Source organism: Sapajus apella, unplaced genomic scaffold, assembly GCF_009761245.1.
Source record: "Sapajus apella isolate SASKATOON/1434 unplaced genomic scaffold, GSC_monkey_1.0 scaffold44, whole genome shotgun sequence".
Taxonomy (NCBI): Eukaryota; Metazoa; Chordata; class Mammalia; order Primates; family Cebidae; genus Sapajus; species Sapajus apella.
This window is the reverse complement of record NW_022436984.1, coordinates 18,897,518-18,917,438: the sequence shown is the minus strand read 5'-3', so window position 1 is coordinate 18,917,438 and position 19,921 is coordinate 18,897,518. Positions and strand designations below refer to the sequence as shown.

The 19,921-nt window shown below is 34.8% G+C and overlaps 1 protein-coding gene across 1 annotated transcript in view; it reads left to right on the top strand.

Moving 5' to 3' along the window:
- SRBD1 (S1 RNA binding domain 1) overlaps positions 1-19,921 on the top strand; it is a 222,713-nt gene that overhangs the window by 97,671 nt on the left and 105,121 nt on the right. The window contains exon 15 of the mRNA XM_032239455.1: positions 17,857-17,948. Within this exon, the coding sequence (XP_032095346.1) occupies positions 17,857-17,948 (92 nt within the window). The remainder of the gene's footprint in view (positions 1-17,856; positions 17,949-19,921) is intronic.

The window sequence follows — 19,921 nt, the reverse complement described above, 5'->3', positions numbered from 1 at the left end:
TATGAATGGATTGTATTATTAATCATATACTGCTCATTGAGTGAATCCTAGTTTGATTTCTGATGTATCTAACCAGATGGCTTGACAGTAAATGCTCCTCCCTAAACCACTGATCTGTATGCTTCTCCAGCATCTCCTGCTTTGAGTATTCCTTAAACATTATTAGTCTTTTTAGGATTCAGGTTTGAGGAGTAACAAAGTACATTATCATGCCAATTACATTAAACTCTGGGGACAAAAATGACTGACCTTCACAAACAGCTTTTAAAAGCCTCCAAAGCTTTCTTATTATTGGGAAAATCAGTGAAAAAATGACTAAGTGGAGAACAGTAGGCAGAGGATATCTAAATACAAGTCTGACCTAACAGTCCAGAGATCAGGTTTTTTTGAGTCTTGGTTTTAGATTATTTTGTTCTGATTATTTAACTCTTTGGGTCTCTCTTAACTCCAAATATGAGGAGATTACTTATGATCCTGACTTCCGTATAAAGCCATAAATATTAAAATGGGTTTGAGTTAGTAGATCCTAAAACGCTTTCATAAAGCTCTTAAGTATTGTACAGATGCAGGAGATTAATCTTATTTATTTCAGAATAGCTGAAAAGGACCTTGAGAAAATTATACCCATTTGTAGACTAAGCAGAGAACTCAGTGGCTGTTTTCTTCTCTGCCTAGAAGGAGCCAGTTTGACCAAATTATACACACAGGACATGGACAGGTGCCATTGTGCTCAGCTATTTTCCCTTATGTGAGAGCGTTGAGTTGAATGTTTCTCTGGGCAGCTAATCCTTGGCACTGCAGCTTTGTTCTGATAGTGGCATCTGGCACTAGATTGATTTAACTGAGTCTGAGGTTTGCTCTTTTCAGAATGTGCTCTTTAGGCAGCTTCTTTGTGGCTCTGACATGACCACATGCTGCTGCTGCTTTTTCTGCCTTCTAGCACCACATGTGAGGCTAAGACATTCTGACACCTGCCATTTGGAACCTTTACTTGCTGAAAAATGTCAAGATTTTCAGACAAGATGAAGACAGTTATAACTGATTTTTTCATTTCTCAGGAATAGGCTGAGGGCATTTTTGTTCATAGATGAATTGCTGAAGTGGTACAGTTCAATTATTTTTGAGAGTACACCACAGGTTTTGTATAGAAGATTTGGTTGTGTTTATATGTTTTATTCTCCTCGGGACCTGTTTGGTGTGATACTAATTTGCTCTTCGTAAAAGCGAAGGTTTTAGTGATTGTTTTCTGTACTTTACTGGATACTATTGAGGGTTGGCGGGGTATTCTCATCCTTACTCCTCATTTTTATTAAAAACTTCACTAGGAAATTGCAGATTTTTGAGGATGGGCTTCTGTTATGCCATACAGATATACACACTGATGACCATCAAATTGAAAGTGCCAGGCATAAGACCTCCTGTTTAAGGTCCTTGCTGCTTCCTCTTCCCTTTTCCCCCTTGAGCCATCTAAATGTTCCAAGTCTAGAGGATTGATTAGTAATGAAGGACAGGAGAAGGGCTTACTTAATAAGTGAGAAGTTTTTTCCTTCTAGTAATTGATAGCTACCTGTTTAAGAAAGAAAATGGAACTCTAGTTAAAAAAAAAATGGAAGCCTTAAAAAACTATTATTATTTTGCATATTATTGCCTTTCAATATTATGGTTAAATTATAATTGGCTGTATGCTATTGAGTAAACTATTTCCTATGTTTCTCATATGTTGATATTTATCTTGAATCTCAAGTCTGATTGCGTCATAGAGATGCCGATAGTCTAACTTGGTATAATTTGGGAAATAAGCTCCAATGACTAGTCTTTTTGAATTGCAAGAAAACATAAAGAGGTTGGATGAGAAAATGCCCTAAAAGTTATTTTATTAGGAATCAGACCATGCTGAAAGATTTTGGGTCAGACATGAAGCTACATCCTCTGGCATCACTTTGGAAAGCTTCTTCTTAAATGGCTTTAAGTGGCACATGGAAAGGGAGAATGAATATTGGCTAACAGGCTTGTTCCTTATAGTGTAATTTGTGAAGACTAGTAGATAATTTGTGAATACTAATTAGATATATGAAATCTATCTTTAGCAATTAGAAGGCAATGAGGACTAATGGCTGTTATCAATAAGATCCATGAATTGGAACATAAATATTTGAAAATATTTTATAGTAGAAGCTTGGTAGTTCTTCAGTAAAGAAAGGTCTTGCTTAGGGCTAGCTAGACTGACTTGAATTATATAAAGAAGGATTCTTGTTGCAAATTTAAACTTTCTTCATCTTTTAACTGGATTCTTCCTATTGTAACAGTTTTTCCATAGAATCCCAGAATACATGTCTTAGGTTATAGAAATAGCGTTCATATAAGCGTCTTCCTCTTTGGATTTGCTTTTTGGAAGTGAATAATCACAAAGGAAAAACCATGCATTATTTTGGGTTTCACCTTGGAAATGAACAACCTTAATATTATTTCAACCTGAGTCAAACATGTTTTATATTTGTTGAAGTATGTTTCATACAGTTGCAAGTTATGGTATTAGACATGAGTTGAACTTCAGCTACATCTTTGGTTCCTCTTAGTTTGAATTACAATAGATTTTCAACAAAGAAAGGGCTGAACTGGTATGTGAATTATTTTAAATGGCTCTAAGGTGAAAATGGCTAATAAAATTAGACACAAATTCCAAGATAAATCAAATGTATTTTTAAGCTAATGTGCTTGTTCTCTATAATCTTTACCATGGTGCACCATTTATCTTTCTTCTCATTAATTTGTAAAATAGACATATTTCTTACATTTTTCATACGTAGGATGTCAAAAGCCGTAGATTGACCAATGATTCTGAAAACACTGGCTCAGTAATCCATATTCTTTAGTATGAACTCTCCATCTGATGTTCCTAGGTGATAGCTCAGGCCCATAATCTGAAATAAATGAAAATACATTTATTCAATACATAATATATTAAAGTCAGTTGCAAGTTTTATTTTCTCTTCTTCACAAAAAGGGTTAATATGTTTAGGATGCCAGTTATGATAGGCTTTGCTAAAACAAAACAGAAAAGTAGAAGCTGTGAGAGACATTTACATATTATACAGATGGAAAACTCTTTTTTTTTTATTGCATTTTAGGTTTTGGGGTACATGTGAAGAACGTGCAAGATTGTTGCATAGTTACACACATTGCAGTGTGATTTGTTGCCTTCCTCCCCTTCACCTATATCTGGCATTTCTCCCCATGCTAGCAGATGGAAAACTCTTAAGCTTTCACATTTTTCAAGGGCATGGTATTTCTTTTGAGGTTTTGAGACTTTAGAACAGTGATTCTAGTGATTCTGAGACCATGGTCCTAGACTTCATCAAAATTAAAAAGTTTTGCTGGGCACAGTGGCTTAAGCCTGTAATCTCAGCACTTCGGGAGGCCAAGGCAGGAATATTGCTTGAGCCTGGGAGTTTGGGGCTGCAGTGAGCATGATCATGCCACTGCACTCCAGCATGGGTGACTGAGTAATATCTTGTCTAAAAACTATTTTAAATTAAAAATTTACAATTTTTAAAAAAAATTTACAAGTTTTATGTTTCAAGTGAGATTCATCCCAGGGATGCAAGGATGGTTCAACATATGCAAATCAATAAATGTGATACATCATATCAACAGAATCAAGAACAAAAACTATATGATCATTTCAATAGATGCTGAAAAGCATTCAGTAAAATCCAGTGTCATTTCATCATGAAAACTCTCAAGAAATTGGGTATAAAAGGAACATACCTCAACACGATAAAGTCCATATGTGACAAACTAACAGCTAATATCATATTGAATGCGAAAAACTGAAAGCCTTTCTACTAAGATCCAGAACAACACAAGTATGCCCACTTTCCCACTTCTATTCAAAATGATACTGGAAGACCTAGCCAGAGCAATTAGGCAAGAGAAAGCTATAAAGAGCATCCAAATTAGAAAGGAAGAAGTCATATTATCCTTGTTTGCAGATAACATGATCTTATATTTAAAAATCTAAAGACTACACCAAAAAACTCTTAGAAGTGATAAATGAATTGAGTAAAGTTGCAGAATACAAAATCAACATTCAAAAATCAATATCGTTGGCTGGATGCAATGGCACTTGCCTATAATCCCAGCTTGTTGGGAGGCCAAGGCGGGCAGATCACAAGATCAGGAATTTGAGACCAGCCTGGCCAATATGGTGAAACCCTGTCTCTACTAAAAATGTAAAAATTAGCTGGGCATGGTGGCAGATGCTATTGTAGTCCCAGCTACTGAGGAGGCTGAAGCAGGAGAATTGCTTGAACCTGGGAGGTAGAAATTGCAGTGAGCCAAGATTGCACCACTGCACTTCCAGCCTAGGTGACAGAGCAAGACTCCGTCTCAAAAAAAAAAAATCAATATTGTTTATGTATACTATCAGCAATCTGGAAAAGAAATCAAGAAAGCATTCTCATTTATAATAGCTATACACACACGCAGACACACAGACACACACGGAATCAATTTAAAGATGTGAAAGATCTCTCCAAGGAAAATTATAAAATACTGGTGAAAGAAATTAAAGAGGACACAGAAAATTGGAATAATATTCTATGCTCGTGGATTGGAAGGATTAATATTATTAAAATGTCTTTATTACCCAAAGTGGTCTACAGATTCAATGCAATAGCTATCAAAATACCAATGACATTCTTCAAAGAAATAAAAAAATACTACAAATTCAAATGAAACAACTAAAGACCCCAAATAGGTAATGCAATCTCAAGCAAAAAAAACAAAGCTGGAAGCATCACACCACCTGATTTCTAAATATATTACAAAGCTGTCATAACCAAAACAGCATACTGGCATAAAACATAGACACATAGACCAGTGGAACAGAAGAGAGAACCCAGAAATATATCTGTGCACTTGGAGCCAACTCATTTTGACATTGGTGCCAAGAACACACATTGGGGAAAGGATAGCCTCTTTAATAAATGATGCTGGGACATCAAAAAGCTTATCCATCACAATCAAGTAGGCTTCATCCCGGGGATGCAAGGCTGGTTCAACATACGCAAGTCTATAAACATAATTCACCACATAAACAGAACCAAAGACAAAAACCACATGATTATCTCAATAGATGCAGAGAAGGCCTTTGACAAAATTTAAAAGCCCTTTATGCTGAAAACCCTCAATAAACTAGGTATCAGTGGAATGCATTGCAAAATAATAAAAGCTATTTACGACAAACCCACAGCCAATATCATACTGAATGGGCAAAAACTGGAAGCATTCCCTTTGAAATCTGGCACTAGACAAGGATGCCCTCTCTCACCACTCCTATTCAATGTAGTACTGGAAGTTCTAGCCAGAGCAATCAGGCAAGAAAAAGAAATAAAGGGTATTAAGTTAGGAAAGGAGGAAGTCAAATTGTCTCTATTTGCAGATGACATGATTGTGTATTTACAAGACCCCATCATCTCAGCCCAAAATCTCCTTAAACTGTTAAGCAACTTCAGCAAAGTCTCAGGATACAAAATCAAAGTGCAAAAATCACAAGCATTCCTATACACCAAGAGCAGACTTAAAGAGAGCCAAATCCAGAATGAACTGCCATTCACAATTGCTACAAAGAGAATAAAATACCTAGGAATACAACTAACAAAGAATGTAAAGTACCTCTTCAAGGAAAACTACAAACCACTGCTCAATGAAATAAGAGAGGACACAAACAGATGGAGAAACATTCCATACTCACGGTTAGGAAGAATTAATATCGTGAAAATGGCCATACTTCCCACAGTAATTTACAGATTCAACGCTATCCCCATCAAGCTACCAATGACCTTCTTCACAGAACTGGAAAAAAACACCTTAAACTTCATATGGAACCAAAAGAGAGCCTGCATAGCCAAGTCAATTCTAAGCAAAAAGAACAAAGCTGGAGGCATCACAGTACCTGACTTCAAACTATACTACAAGTCTGCAGTAATCCAAACAGCATGGTACTGGTACCAAAACAGAGGTACAGACCAATGGAACAGAACAGAGACTTTGGAGGCAACGCCACACATCTACAACCATCTAATCTTTGACAAACCTGACAAAAACAATGGGGAAAGGATTCCCTGTTTAATAAATGGTGTTGGGACAACTGGCTAGCCATGTGCAGAAAGCAGATACTGGACCCCTTCCTGACACCTTACACTAAAATTAACTTCAGATGGATTGAATACTTAAACATAAGACCTAACACCATAAACACCCTGGAAGAAAATGTAGGCAAAACCATTCAGGACACAGGCATAGGCAAGGACCTCATGACTAAAACACCAAAAGCATTGGCAACAAAAGCCAAAATAGACAAATGGGACCTAATCAAACTCCAGAGCTTTTGCACAGCAAAAGAAACAGTCCTTAGAGTAAACCGGCAACCAACAGAATGGGAAAAAAATTTTGCAATCTACCCATCTAAAGGGCTAATCTCCAGAATCTACAAAGAACTAAAATAGATTTACAAGAAAAAAACAAGCCCATTCAAAAGTGGGTGAAGGATATGAACAGACTCTTTACAAAAGAAGACATACATTAGGCCAACAAACACATGAAAAAATGCTCATCATCACTGGTCGTCAGAGAAATGCAAATCAAAACTACATTGAGATACCATCTCACGCCAGTTAGAATGGCGATCATTAAAAAATCTGGAGACAACAGATGCTGGAGAGGATGTGGAGAAATAGGAACACTTTTGCACTGTTGGTGGGAGTGTAAATTAGTTCAACCATTGTGGAAGACAGTGTGGCGATTCCTCAAGGATCTAGAAATAGAAATTCCATTTGGACCCAGCAATCCCATTACTGGGTATATATCCAAAGGATTATAAATGGTTCTATTATAAGGACACATGCAAATGAATGTTCATTGCAGCACTGCTTACAATAGCAAAGACTTGGAACCAACCCAAATGCCCATAGATGATAGACTGGACAGGGAAAATGTGGCACATATACACCATGGCATACTATGCAGCCATAAAAAACGATGAGTTTGTGTCCTTTGTATGGACATGGGTGAATCTGGAAACCATCATTCTCAGCAAACCGACACAAGAACAGAAAATCAAACACCGCATGTTCTCACTCATGGGCAGGTGTTGAACAATGAGAACACATGGACACAGGGAGGGGAGCATCACACACTGGGGTCTGTGGGGGGGAAATGGGAGGGACAGTGTGGGGTAGGGAGTTGGGGAGAGATAGCATGGGGAGAAATGCCAGATATAGGTGATGGGGAGGAAGGCAGCAAACCACACTGCCATGTGTGTACCTATGCAACAATCTTACATGTTCTTCACATGTACCCCAACACCTAAAGTGCAATAAAAAAAATGATAGTGAAGTCTGGTTCCAACCAATGGAGATAGGACACAGCAAAAAGGACCCAATGCATAAGGGATAAATATGTCTGCCTTTACCCTTTCTTCAGAAAGTAAAATTGCCTTGCTGAGATAGATAGATAAATAAATAAATAAATGATGCTGGGAAAACTGGGTATCCATGTGCAGAAGAATGAAACTAGGTCCCTGTTTTTCACCATATATAAAATTTAAAAATGGATAAAGAGTTAAATGTAAGACCTGAAACTATGAAACTGCTAAAAGAAAACATTGGGGAAATGCTGCAGAACAGTGGTCTGGGCAAAGGTTTTTGGGGTAAGACCTCAAAAGCACAGGCAACAAAATCAAAAATAGCCAAATGGGATTACATCAAGCTAAAAGCTGCTGCACAACAAAGGAAACAATCAACAAAGTGAAAAAACAACCTACTGACTAGGAGAAATTTGCAAACTATCTGTCAGAAAGGGATTAATAACTAGAACATATAAGGAACTGAAATAACTCAATAGCAAAAGAAAACCCACAAATACTGTGATTAAAAGATAGCCAAGAGACCTGAACAGACATTTCTCAAAAGAAGACATACAAATAACCACTAGATATATTAAAGAAAGGCTAGGCATCATAATCATCAAGAAAATGTAAATCAAAACCACAATGAGACATCATTTCACCACAGAATGACTTATCAAAAAGGTAAAATATCACAAATGCTGGAGAGGATGTAGAGAAATGGGAACAGTCATACACTGTTGGTGGGAAGCTAACGTAGTATTGTCATAGTAGTATAGCCATGGGAAACTCTCTGCACGTTCCTTAAAACACTAAAAATAGAACTGCCGTGTAAGTCAGCAATCCCACTGCTGAGTATATATCCAAAAGAAAGGAACTTAGTATATTGAAGAGATACCTGTACTCCCATGTTTATTGCAACACTATTTACATTAGCTAAGATAGGAAATCAGTCTAAGTGTCCGTCAACTGATGAATGGATAAATAAAATATGGTATTATACCCAATGGGATATTATTCAGCCATAAAAAAGGATGAAACCCTGTCATTTGCAGCAACATGGATGGAACTAGAGGCCATTATGCTAACTGAAATAAGTCAGGCGTGGAAAGACAAATATTGCATGTTCTGACTCATATGTGGGAGACAAAAAATTTAACCTCATGGAGATAGAGAGTAGAATGATATTCACCAGAGCTGGGGGCATGAAGAAGTTACGTAGAAGGAGTAAGTTCAGTAGTATGGTGGGGAGATTATAGTTAACAGTAATTCATTATATATTTTAAAATAGCGAGAAGCGAATTGTGATGTTCGCAACACAAAGAAAAGATAGATGGTTGAGGTGACAGATAGATATCCCACCCTGATTTGATCATTACAGATTATATGCAGGTATCAAAATATTTCATGTACCCCCCAAAATGTGCATAACAATTATACGTCAAATAATTTTCAAAAACCAAAATGAGCATACACAACTTCGTGTTTCAGAAAACCACTAAGAGAATGACAAGATAAACCAAAATTGGGAGAAAATAATTGCAAATCATGTATCTGATAAAAGACTTGTAGTTGGAATACATAAAGAACACATCTGACTCACTAGTAAGGAGATAAACCAATTAAAAACCAGAATAGATATTTTACTAAAGAAGATTAGAAAAGGCCAGTAAGTACATTGAATAAATGACTGGCATCATTAGTGTTTAAAGAAATGTAAATTAAATTTTAAGTAGATACCACTTCATAACCACTAAAATATCGATAGTAAAAAGACAGACAAATAACAAGTATTGTCAAGTATATGAACAAACTGCATCATTCATTGTGCCTAAGCAGTTTCTTAAAAAAAAAAAAAAATTACATGAAATTGAATTTTGGTGATGGTTGTACACCATTTACTAAAAGTCATTGAATTATATACACCTAACATGGGTTAATTTTATGGAATGTAAATTGTACCTCAGCAAACCTTAAAAAGTGTGGTCCCTGGACCAGAAGTGTCTAATTCACCAGTGAACTTCTTAGCAATGCAAATTCTCAGCCCCAGTTGTGGGGGTGGGGCCCAGCAATCTGTTTTAGCAAACCTTCCAGCTAATTCTGATGTAGGCTCCAGTTGGAGAATTACTGCTCTAGATTCAAGGAAAGTTAAATGGAAATGTGGGTTATTTTGGTACCGTTTATGTACATTCAATCTACTACCCTATTCCTGTAACTGCAGGAAAGGTTTGAATTAAGGACTGTTCTAGTAGAGTTAAAGGAAATTATAGGGCAATGAGAGTAAAAATAAACTGGCCTTTCATGTTCTTGATATGTCCCCATGAGAAGCTGTTATGATTGTGATGTTTGTATACCACATGTTAGTAAATTTCTGTGTTCTTTTGAGCTTGCTGTTAGTTAATGAACATAGTATAAACAGGTTCATTTGCCATAACGACAGTAGAAGTTTAGATCCTTGAAAGGAATTATGTCTCCTAAATATTTACAAAGTGTAATATAGCAGAGTCAGAAATGTGCAGTGATCCCAAAAAAGTAAAGATCTGACTATAGATAAAGAAGTAAATGGAGCAGCCGGCTGAATTGAGCGACTCATTCTTTCCCTCCATCTGTTCAGTGTACTTGAAAAACCATGATTAGAAAACAGGCTGATCTGTACATAGCATGTGTATTTCAGGATTTTTTTCAGCATTAGCTGGGTGGCCAACAGAAATTTTAAAGGTTGAGGCTGCTTCAGAATAGAGCTTCAGGATCCAAACTAGAGGCTACTGGGTGGTGAGTATGTTAGATGAAATTTGTAGATAAGGTCTCCTTTGACTGGATAGTGGTGACTCCTGCTGAGATATAAGTTCAGAGCGAAGTAGAGATTGTGGAGAGAGGGACAAACCAATGTAAGAGATGGGGAAAAGGGAGGCGTGAGAAATGGCATCACAAATGTATGTCATTTATTAGTGGAGTTCACTGAGATTGTTTCGTAGTGAATATAACAGACCATTGTTATTTCCAAAACCTTATTCAGCCATAGGTAAAAAAGAACTGGGCTGTTGTTGCTGGCAAAGTATATCTCTGCTTCTGTCTTTCTCTTTTTATTATTATATTTTACTTTTTACTGTCTTTTTCATTTTTTTTCTGTTTATTTGGGGTTTCCTTTTTGTTCTTTTATAATAGTATTATTGGGAAAAGATAGCAAAATATTAGAATATTCTCAAAGTTGGCTAATTCTGTCTTATTAAATAATGATGGAGTAGAATAATTTGCATTATATTATATTCTAAAAAATCTATGCCATAGCAATCTGAACGTCTCGTATTTATTACTGGACAAACTCCCGCAGATGCATGTAAGCTAAAAATAAAAACAAAACAAAACAAAACATAGGAGCAGTAGAAGAATAAAGGAAACAAACTTTTCCCTTTGTTAAGAAAACTGTACAATTCTCCGTGCAACTCTCAGATTTGTATCTGAATAAATTTGCACTTGTTTAAACAAATACAGATAATCTGGTATTACATGAGTAAATACAAATTTGAGCACATAAAAATTTGATAATTTTGGAGTTAACTGCAAGAATCAGGAGAAGCAGCTTTTGGATGTGCTGGGATGGCAGGTGGGTTTTACACACCATGTTTTTTAAGTCAATACATTTCAAAATGTTGACCAAAGAACAATTTTAATTATAAAATTAGAACAGTGTTTATTCCCTGCCTCCTTAGGTTTTTTTTTTTATCTTGTTAGCAGTGAACCTGGAATGTTTATAGTACTGTTGCAAACAACGGTTTCTTCCACGGCTAGTGTGCCTCTCTCTGAGCCTGCTTTTCCTGTCCCAGAATCAGCCAGGCCCTTGCCTCTTGCCTAGTCTAATGCCACTTATGCACCAGGTCTTATGGTTGGTCCTGTGTCATTTTTTTTCTTCAGTTCCCTTAGTGGTACCATGCAGTACTTACAACAACTTTATGTTGGTATCAGATATAGGTAGAGAAAAAAGATAAAAGAGGGATTTTGAAAAAGGAAAGCAGAAGGTGGGGAGGGAGGGAAGAGAGAGGAAGAGAGATGCTTTCTGTGGAAGGTAACAGGAAACAACAATTTCTGCTCATGCCATTCTTTGTTAAAATTTTTTCTGCCTCAGTAGAGGAGCTTAATCTACAAATGGGAGACAAACTTTCCATCTTCTTTGTCCTTCAGTTTGCTGATTTGCTTTTCCCTATCTGTGAAGTTTGGAACCCCAAACTCCAAATTAAAGTTCTCCTTGTTAGTTGGTAATTCAGGTCTGTCCATTTTAGGTTTCTTTTGTGGCTGGAAAATGTTCTTTTCATCCAGTGTGGTATGGGGCACCAAAAGAAAGGTAGCCAAGAGAATTCTGTTCTTTTGAAAGATTGCTCTGTAGCTAAGAGTTGGTAGGATGTCACTTAGGTCCTCTGGTTGGTAGACTTTTTATATTCTCCCAGGCTTGGTATGGATCCTTTGTGTGATAACTGTACCATTGCTAGAGTTGTTCTCTGTGGAAAATGATCATCTTTATTGAAACATAACAAATTAAAAAAAACCCAGAAAACAAAAAACATGGTAGTTAAAGAATTGCTTCTAACTTGTCCTCCACCAGATGGTGCTAGTGTTACATATCTAAAGGTAAACTCTTCTGGTATTGAAATAATAAGGTTGTGTGTTTTCTTTCTCTTTTTCTGCTTCACCATATTTTGCCCTTAGTATTTTTTCACGCATACTACTTTCTTGGCATACTACTGCATCGCCTCAGATCTTTTATAGTGTAGATAGATAGTGAGCTGATTATGCCTTAGTGATCATGAAGGATAACTTAGGAGGTCAAGTAAAATTCAAGAGGGCAAGGACCAAGTGAAATTTAAGGATGTATGATATATATTTTCTTATAAGATTTTTCATCATTCATTTGCTTCTTATATGGCCTATGTGTAAAAGTTGAGAACTTATTCTTGCCTTTTTGCTTCGTTATCTTTCTCTTACATTATCATAATAATATCATAAAATGTCATTGCTTGAGATCTACAAATAAATGATATGTTTACCCAGATTTAAGTTCACAATAACTTTAATAACTTTAAAAGAAAGCTTGGTAAATTTTAAAAAATGTTGGTCATTATCGGATATGATTCCTTGACCAGTTTGATAATTGTTCTTACATTTTAAACCTTTTCTGGTTACATATGAGTATTACATGGTTATTGCAGAAAAACTTAAAGAAAGAAGAATACAATTAAACTAATAATACATGTTTCAGTACTGTTAACATTATATTATCTAAGCCTTCTGTTTTTTAACAAGTTTTTTTAAGTTAATTTATCATAACTATTTTACATGAGATAAAGTATTTTACAATAATAATTTTTAATGACAGCATAAACGAGCCTTTTAGTGGTAGGCATTTTTTTCCACTTTGTTTCAGTCACAGTTGTGCTATCATAAATAGTGCAGTTTAATTTTTTTGAATTTTTACATTTTCATGTATATTGTTAAAAATAGTTCAGAGAGAACGTACATTTTTATGATTTTTGATCTAATTTTCAATTTACTATCCTAGAGTTCTACAATTTGAAAGTCTTTGACAGGACATGATTCTCTTGTTTCCCTATGTCCTCTTCATCACTAGATTACCGGAATATTTTTGTTTGTTTGTTTTTTGAGATAAAGTTTTGCTCTTGTTGCCCAGGCTAGAGTGCAATGGTGTGATCTCTGTTCTGCAACCTCTGCCTCCCGGATTCAAGCGACTTTCCTGTCTCAGCCTTCCGAGTATCTGAGATTACAGGCATGCACCACCACACTTGGCTAATTTTTTTTGTTTTTGTTTTTGTATTTAGTAGAGACGGGGGTCTCACCATATTAGTCAAGCTGGTCTCGAACTCCTGACTTCAGGTGATCCATTCGCCTTGGCCTCCCAAAGTGCTGGGATTACAGGCATTCACCACTGCACCAGGCCTTACCTAAGTGGATGACTGGATATTGCTCATTTGAGAATCCCTGAAATTAAAATTTATCATTAAATAAAAGAATTTAAAATTGCTTTGCTATTTTCTTAGAAGTAAGCTATAGCCTTTAAGCATTACATCTTAGAGCCCCTTCTATTTGTGGTAGTTTAATTTTTGGTCTTGTCTCCTATCCCTAAAATACAAACAGCTATTCTTTTGATACTTCAGAACAGATTATCTCATATGCAAGTAATCAAGATTTATGTTGGTTCATGTTTTTAGTGCTTTCTATTATTTGTTGAGAAATGTAGTGCAAGTCATTTAACCTCTCAGGATATGTTTCTCAGTCTGACAAGTTGGAGGAATGTTTTTTAGATAAATTATTTTTAAAAGTTTAGTGAGATGAGCAAGGCATTTACCGTAGTAGCTTTTTAATACATTCATTTTCGATAGGCAGAAGGAAGGAAAAGAGGAAAGTGCTAGATTTTTGTACAGCTTGAGGAATTCTAATATACTTTTGTAAAGAATTAAGAACATATCAGTCAGCATTAAGGAATTATATCCCAGTTGATTTTTGGTATGTTACTAAATAACTGCATTTTTATATAAGCAAATTACTTTTAAGTTCTTCTGTTAACATAAGAGAAAGCATGTAATTTATTTTAAAGTCAGAAAAAACAAAGTTATTTTCATATTTGGGAAATGGGAAGAAAAGAGATTTATGCAGTCTTCATGAAAACTTGTAGATGAATGTGAAAACTATTACCCCAGTAACTTAAAAAAAAAAAAAAAAAAAACCTAGTTTTTCTTTTTCATGAAAATAATACCACCTTCCCATTTCAATCTGGTAAAACATAATAATGATAATAACATTTTCTTACTGTTAGAATGAATAGTCACTTTAGGAAACGTTTTTGGAAACCTAGTTTTAAAAGGCTCATCAACATGCAACCTGTCATTGTAGAAAAGACTTATAAATTGTAGAGATATCAATTCTGTTATTTAAACATATGTTTTTTATAATGAAAACAAACTATATTGATTAATGATTAGTGTTAGTAACATCATTGAATTTTACTCAAGATAAAATTTAGCGTTTTTAACTCACGGATTTTTGTCAAAAAATTTGAAAGTGAATGCATCAATATTGTAGGGACTTTACTTGCTTTATAGGTTTTAAGTGTGTGGTTTGTTTCCTTAAAATGAAAATACTAAAAATAGTGCTTAATTAAATAAAATCTCTTTTCAATTGTCATTTTAATTTTAGAGAATTAGCATATTGTAGATCTGGTAAAACGTAAACTCTATGGTAGCTTCTGAAATGTACTTTCTTATATCTAAAGCTTGGAATACTAATGTATTGGTTTAGGTGATGTCTAAACTGTAGCAATTCGAAGGGCCTTCCACTGTAATAATCTGTAAACATTAGTTGAATTACAACTGTGGCAGTTAAAATCCCCCCAGATAATAAATTCTACTCAGTCTTATCTGCTTCATGACAAAATATATAAAATAATCAAATTGCTAGGATTTTGAGCCTAATTTGTTTATACTGGTGAGAAATTTGTTTTGTGAAATGTAATACTAAATCGTTAGCTGTATGAATTTTATATAAAGTTCATTTTTGCTTTCTTCAAAATATATTAGAGATAATTAGAATAATTTCCCAATAGTTTACTGGAAAACTTCCTATTAAACAGAAAGTGTTTTCGTTAATCTAGTATACTTTTGGCAAGCATCTATTCTTGAACTCTTAAATAGGAATGTAAAAGGGAGAGTATTATAGCTTTTGTTCTTAGCAACTTATGGGAAAAAAGTCATCACCACTCCCAGTTTGATTTGTTTCATTAATTCTTGTTATATATACTTCTTCGGTCCTAACATGTTTTACATTGAAGTAATCAGTGTTGAGATTTTTCTGTTCATTTAGATTATTTAAGCTTTCTGATCTATGCTGAACACTGAACCGTTTATTAGATACATACTATTGTATAACTAAAAAACATGAAATTTACTACATTTTGCATTGATTTAATATTAATGTTAATCCGAAATCTTTGGGTGCAGTGAGTCACATCTGTTTTGTATTGCTCTGTTTAAAAGAAATGGCAGTATGGTATTTGGAGGAATATTTATTATCTGAGTGTTTTTCTTTGCAGTAGTTTCCCTCAGTCTATTGAAAATTATAACCTCCAAGAGCGCAGCGAATTTTCAGGTACCCAACTGCTAAAAACCACAGTTAATTGGAATTTTTATTTATCATTTAAGTTCCTTTTATTTAAATAGTTGTAACCTTGCAGGCTTCTGGAAATGATAGAAAATAAATCTGTGGTAAGATTTTTAAAAATATTCTCTTAATAATAGGTCTGGCCTGCACTTCATGAATACTCTTGCTTTTTTAGAAAAGACCTTTTGTTAGATTGAATTTTAATTTGTATTTAAGACTGAATTTTCCATAGCTGGTGGCTAAATATTCTTATCCTGTAGTAGTGTTTCTTAACCTTTTTTGGGGTCACAAATTTCTTTAAGTAATCATTGAATGATAGAACCCCTTTTCCTAGGGAGGAAATTTATATAAACACATTTTATGTATAGTTCTGACGAATCTTGCCTCTCCCTGCCCAGTAGTCCAAGAGCCCCCAGTTAGGAAATGCCACTATAATGGAACTGAAAAAATCACTTCTTAAGTTAGTTTTAACATCACATTATTATGTCACACTACATTTTATTCACTACAAGCTTTATTTAACATTACATTTTCTCTTTGATCGTTATATTAGAAGATAAGCATAATCTAAATTTTATTTTGGAGAAAAAGCATTATTACCTTTTAATTTTAAAGCTGGCCTCTGAAGTTATGGAACATATTTGGCTCCTATATGCCCTTAAGTTCTACTTTAGATACTTAAGTGAGCAAAATTCACTTTACCTTTTGATCAAAGATAAAGGCAAAGGAGAAGTTTTTATGGATCTCTTATTTAATAAAGTGGCTCTTCCTTAGAAAAGATGTTGCATTTAAAAATATGAGTTCTCATTTTATTGAGAGTTTGAGACCTGGTTGTGCTGGTTAAGGGCTTAGACATGGAAATCAGGCAGGTTAGGGTCCAAATCTAACTCAGTTCCTTACCAGCGATGTGATCTTGGGCATATTACTTATTCTAAAAATGGAACCTGCTCCATTAAATGAGATAATGTCTGTAAAGCAGTTTTTTGTTTTGTGTATAATGTGCACTCAGTTAGCTCTTACTGTATCATGATGATAGTGATGATGAAAAACAGGATGAGCAGCCTTTCTTTTCAGTTATAGTGTTTATTTTTTCTCTTTAAATTTAGAATAGTAGATCTAGATTGCAGAAAGAGAAGTTCTCACATTCCCCAGAATAATCTTCTCAAGTTGGAGTGGCTTACATTTGTCATAAAAATTTATTCAAGAATTCTCCAAAGATAGGGATAGCAAACTGGCTTTTCGACATTTTATTTCTCAATGTTCATTTGTTGCGGTGGAGCAATATGCTAAATGTCATCCACTAAATTTATCTCATACAATTGAAATAAATACCAAGGAGCAGTGAAAGGGAGAGGTTGCGAAGAGTGGATTAAAAAGTGAGCCCTAACATGTTTCTGGTTTTGAATGTTGACACCTAAACATCTATACCATGGTCACATGGTATACAGCCACAGGTATTGTATATACTTAGAGTAGATGTTTCTTTGCATGTTATGTCATAAAGGAGAACGCTAATGTAAAAATTTTTGATAAGCTGTACAAATGGTAATCACCATATAAATGTCAGCTGTAAGACAGTATTCTCATTGCGGTTTGTGGAGACAAAGAATAGAGGAAGAGAATGATTTGTGTGATTATCTGATTAAATAAATGATGAAATGAATTAACACCTGCCTGTGTAGAAGGCTTTAAGTTCAATAAAGGCTGATGATTTTCAGACCCTCCTGAAAAGAAGTGGGATGACTTCTTGTCTGACCTCTTTCTTTTTCATGTTGTGGTTGTTAATTATAACCAGGTAATAACAATAACGGTGCTGATGATGGTGGGGTTTTTTGTATGTCTGCATGTGCACATGTACACACATAAGTCCATATGCTTTCCAAGATGCCTTAGAATGATTAATTCAGATAGGAATCATAAATGTCAGTCAGTAATGGAATATAAACACAGGAGAGGCTAAGTATATTCTGAAAATTTTGAAGTTGGCATCATGGGAGAGTATTCATTGTATTAATCTATAAACCGTCTCTTGTTACCAGTGATAGAGAAAGCAACTGATTGAATTCATTATGGATTAAAGCCTGTGTATTTCATATGTAGAAAAAAAACACTGCATAATCACTTTATATTAATGAAGTATTAGATTCTGTCAGTATCATTGAGACATGAAGAGAACACTTTGCCCTGTTAGTTTTTTTTCTTCTAATGCCTGGCTTGATTCATTTATTTTCTTTGACCGTGCAGGAAGTTTGAAAAATGATATTCCCCTTTTTCTGTCTTCTCAGTATCGTCAGTGAAGCAGGAGCATCAATCTACAGTGTCAGCCCTGAAGCTAACAAAGAGATGCCAGGGCTGGACCCTAATTTAAGAAGTGCAGGTAAGAAACTATGGGCCATCACAAAAACATGTGATTTTGATATTTTGGGCATGGATGTGTGGCAAGCTAAATAGTTTAAATATCCAAGAAAATTTAAAACTTACACTACATGCATAAGAATTGACATATTAGAAAGAAAGTGGTTGATTGGACTAACAATTGAAATTATGGAAAAGAGGAAGAAGTCTTTAGCAAAATTAAATGCCAGGGAGTTCAATAATAAAAATAATAAAATATCCTAAGGTCTTTTGTTATTGTTACAAAATATTATTAAAGCTTTTTGTTGGCAAAAAGTAATATAGTAACATAAAAATATTTGTAATACAAATTTATGAATGTACACAGACTTTTAGTTTATTGCCAAATATTTGTAAAATTACTAGTCTCTCATCTTGCTAATAGGGTTGTCATTTGATCACGTTTTACTTAAAACAGTCTGCTTTGATTTTAGTTGTATTTGATTGCTTTGATTTCTGTAATGTAGAATAGTCAAAATCTTGTGTGTGTGAAGAAATTAAGATACTTTGATACATCTCGTGAAAGCAGTTGGTATCACAAGCAAAATATTAGATCAGATCAATGCATTTTTCTGAATAATAATTGAATATTTAGACCACTCGGTTAGTAATAGATCTTTTATTTAATTTTTTTCCTTAAATATTTTCATTAGATTTTTTTACCTGTTTTTGAAATCTATACCTGGAGATACATATATGAAATTTTTACATTAATCTTAAAGCCAAAAGCGTTCTTATATCCAAAAGAGCTTGTAGTTTCCCTTCAGCTGTTTCATGACATAATTCCCTCTCTAAAATGATCATCTTCTTAAACTCAAATCCCAGCTAAAAATCTTGCTTCTCCTTTGAAGCTGCTTCTTAGCACAGCAGCTCAGTGTGATCTGTCTCCTTACCATGTATACTTCTGGTGCTTGCCTTATAATAATAATGGCAGAAGGAATAGAAATAGTAGTTCTACTGGGAGCTGCCAACGGTAAGTTTTTAAGCCCTTGGTGTATGCGAAAGTGTGTTACCAAGATTATTTTATCCTCTCTATTGCCCTATGAGACACTTATTTTTATCCTCACTTTAAAAATGAGGAAACTAAGGCTTGCAGAGGCCACATACCCAGTAAACGTGCACATATTATTTGTGTACATAATTTCTATGATAAATGGTACTTTCGTTTATAAAAAAAATAAAATCCAGAATCTCTCATGTTGGCACTGAGAGGGTATCTCCTAATAGTGTGTTGGAAAAAATATTTAGACCATATCTTCTGAGAAATAGCAATCCCTTAGGTCTCCCACTGCTAAAGAGACTGCTGTTTCTTCTTAACCACTGGGCCGTGTGGGTAAATAACTGTCACAGAATTATAGGTGAGACAGAATTATAACATTTCAACAAGACTATGAAAGTAGAAGATAATAAAATGGAGAATCATTATATGGTTCTAATTACTCTAATTTCAAAGTCTAGCTGTGTCTTCAGTGTGTGATTCATTTGAAGTATGCCTTCCTTCTGTGTCTTGGCTTGCTTCTATGTGGCAATGACCATGTTTAGTAAAAATTTAGACACTTTGAGTCTTTAAAATCTGGTCCTGGAGTCAAATATTCAAAGGGCTTGGAGTCTTTACTCTTGGTTTTCTAGAGTCTACTTCCTTTTCAGTTCCTATTTCTCATTGGGAGTTTTTGTTTTTCCTGGTGATTGATGCCAGGGGTGACTTTTTACTTTATGTGAGATCTGAGCTACCTACAGGTGTGGATTTTACCTTTAAGTCCTCTAAAAGTTTCCTATATAAGAATACAGCAGAACTTCAACATTCATACATGTGTTAAGCATGTGTAAGAAAATAATCCTCATTACTGCGCCTCCTTGGCCAGTTTATCAGCTTATTGAAAACAGAAGTTGTCTTCTGTGTGTGTGTGTGTGTGTGTGTGTGTGTGTGTGTGTGTGTGTGTGTGTGTGTGTGTGTGT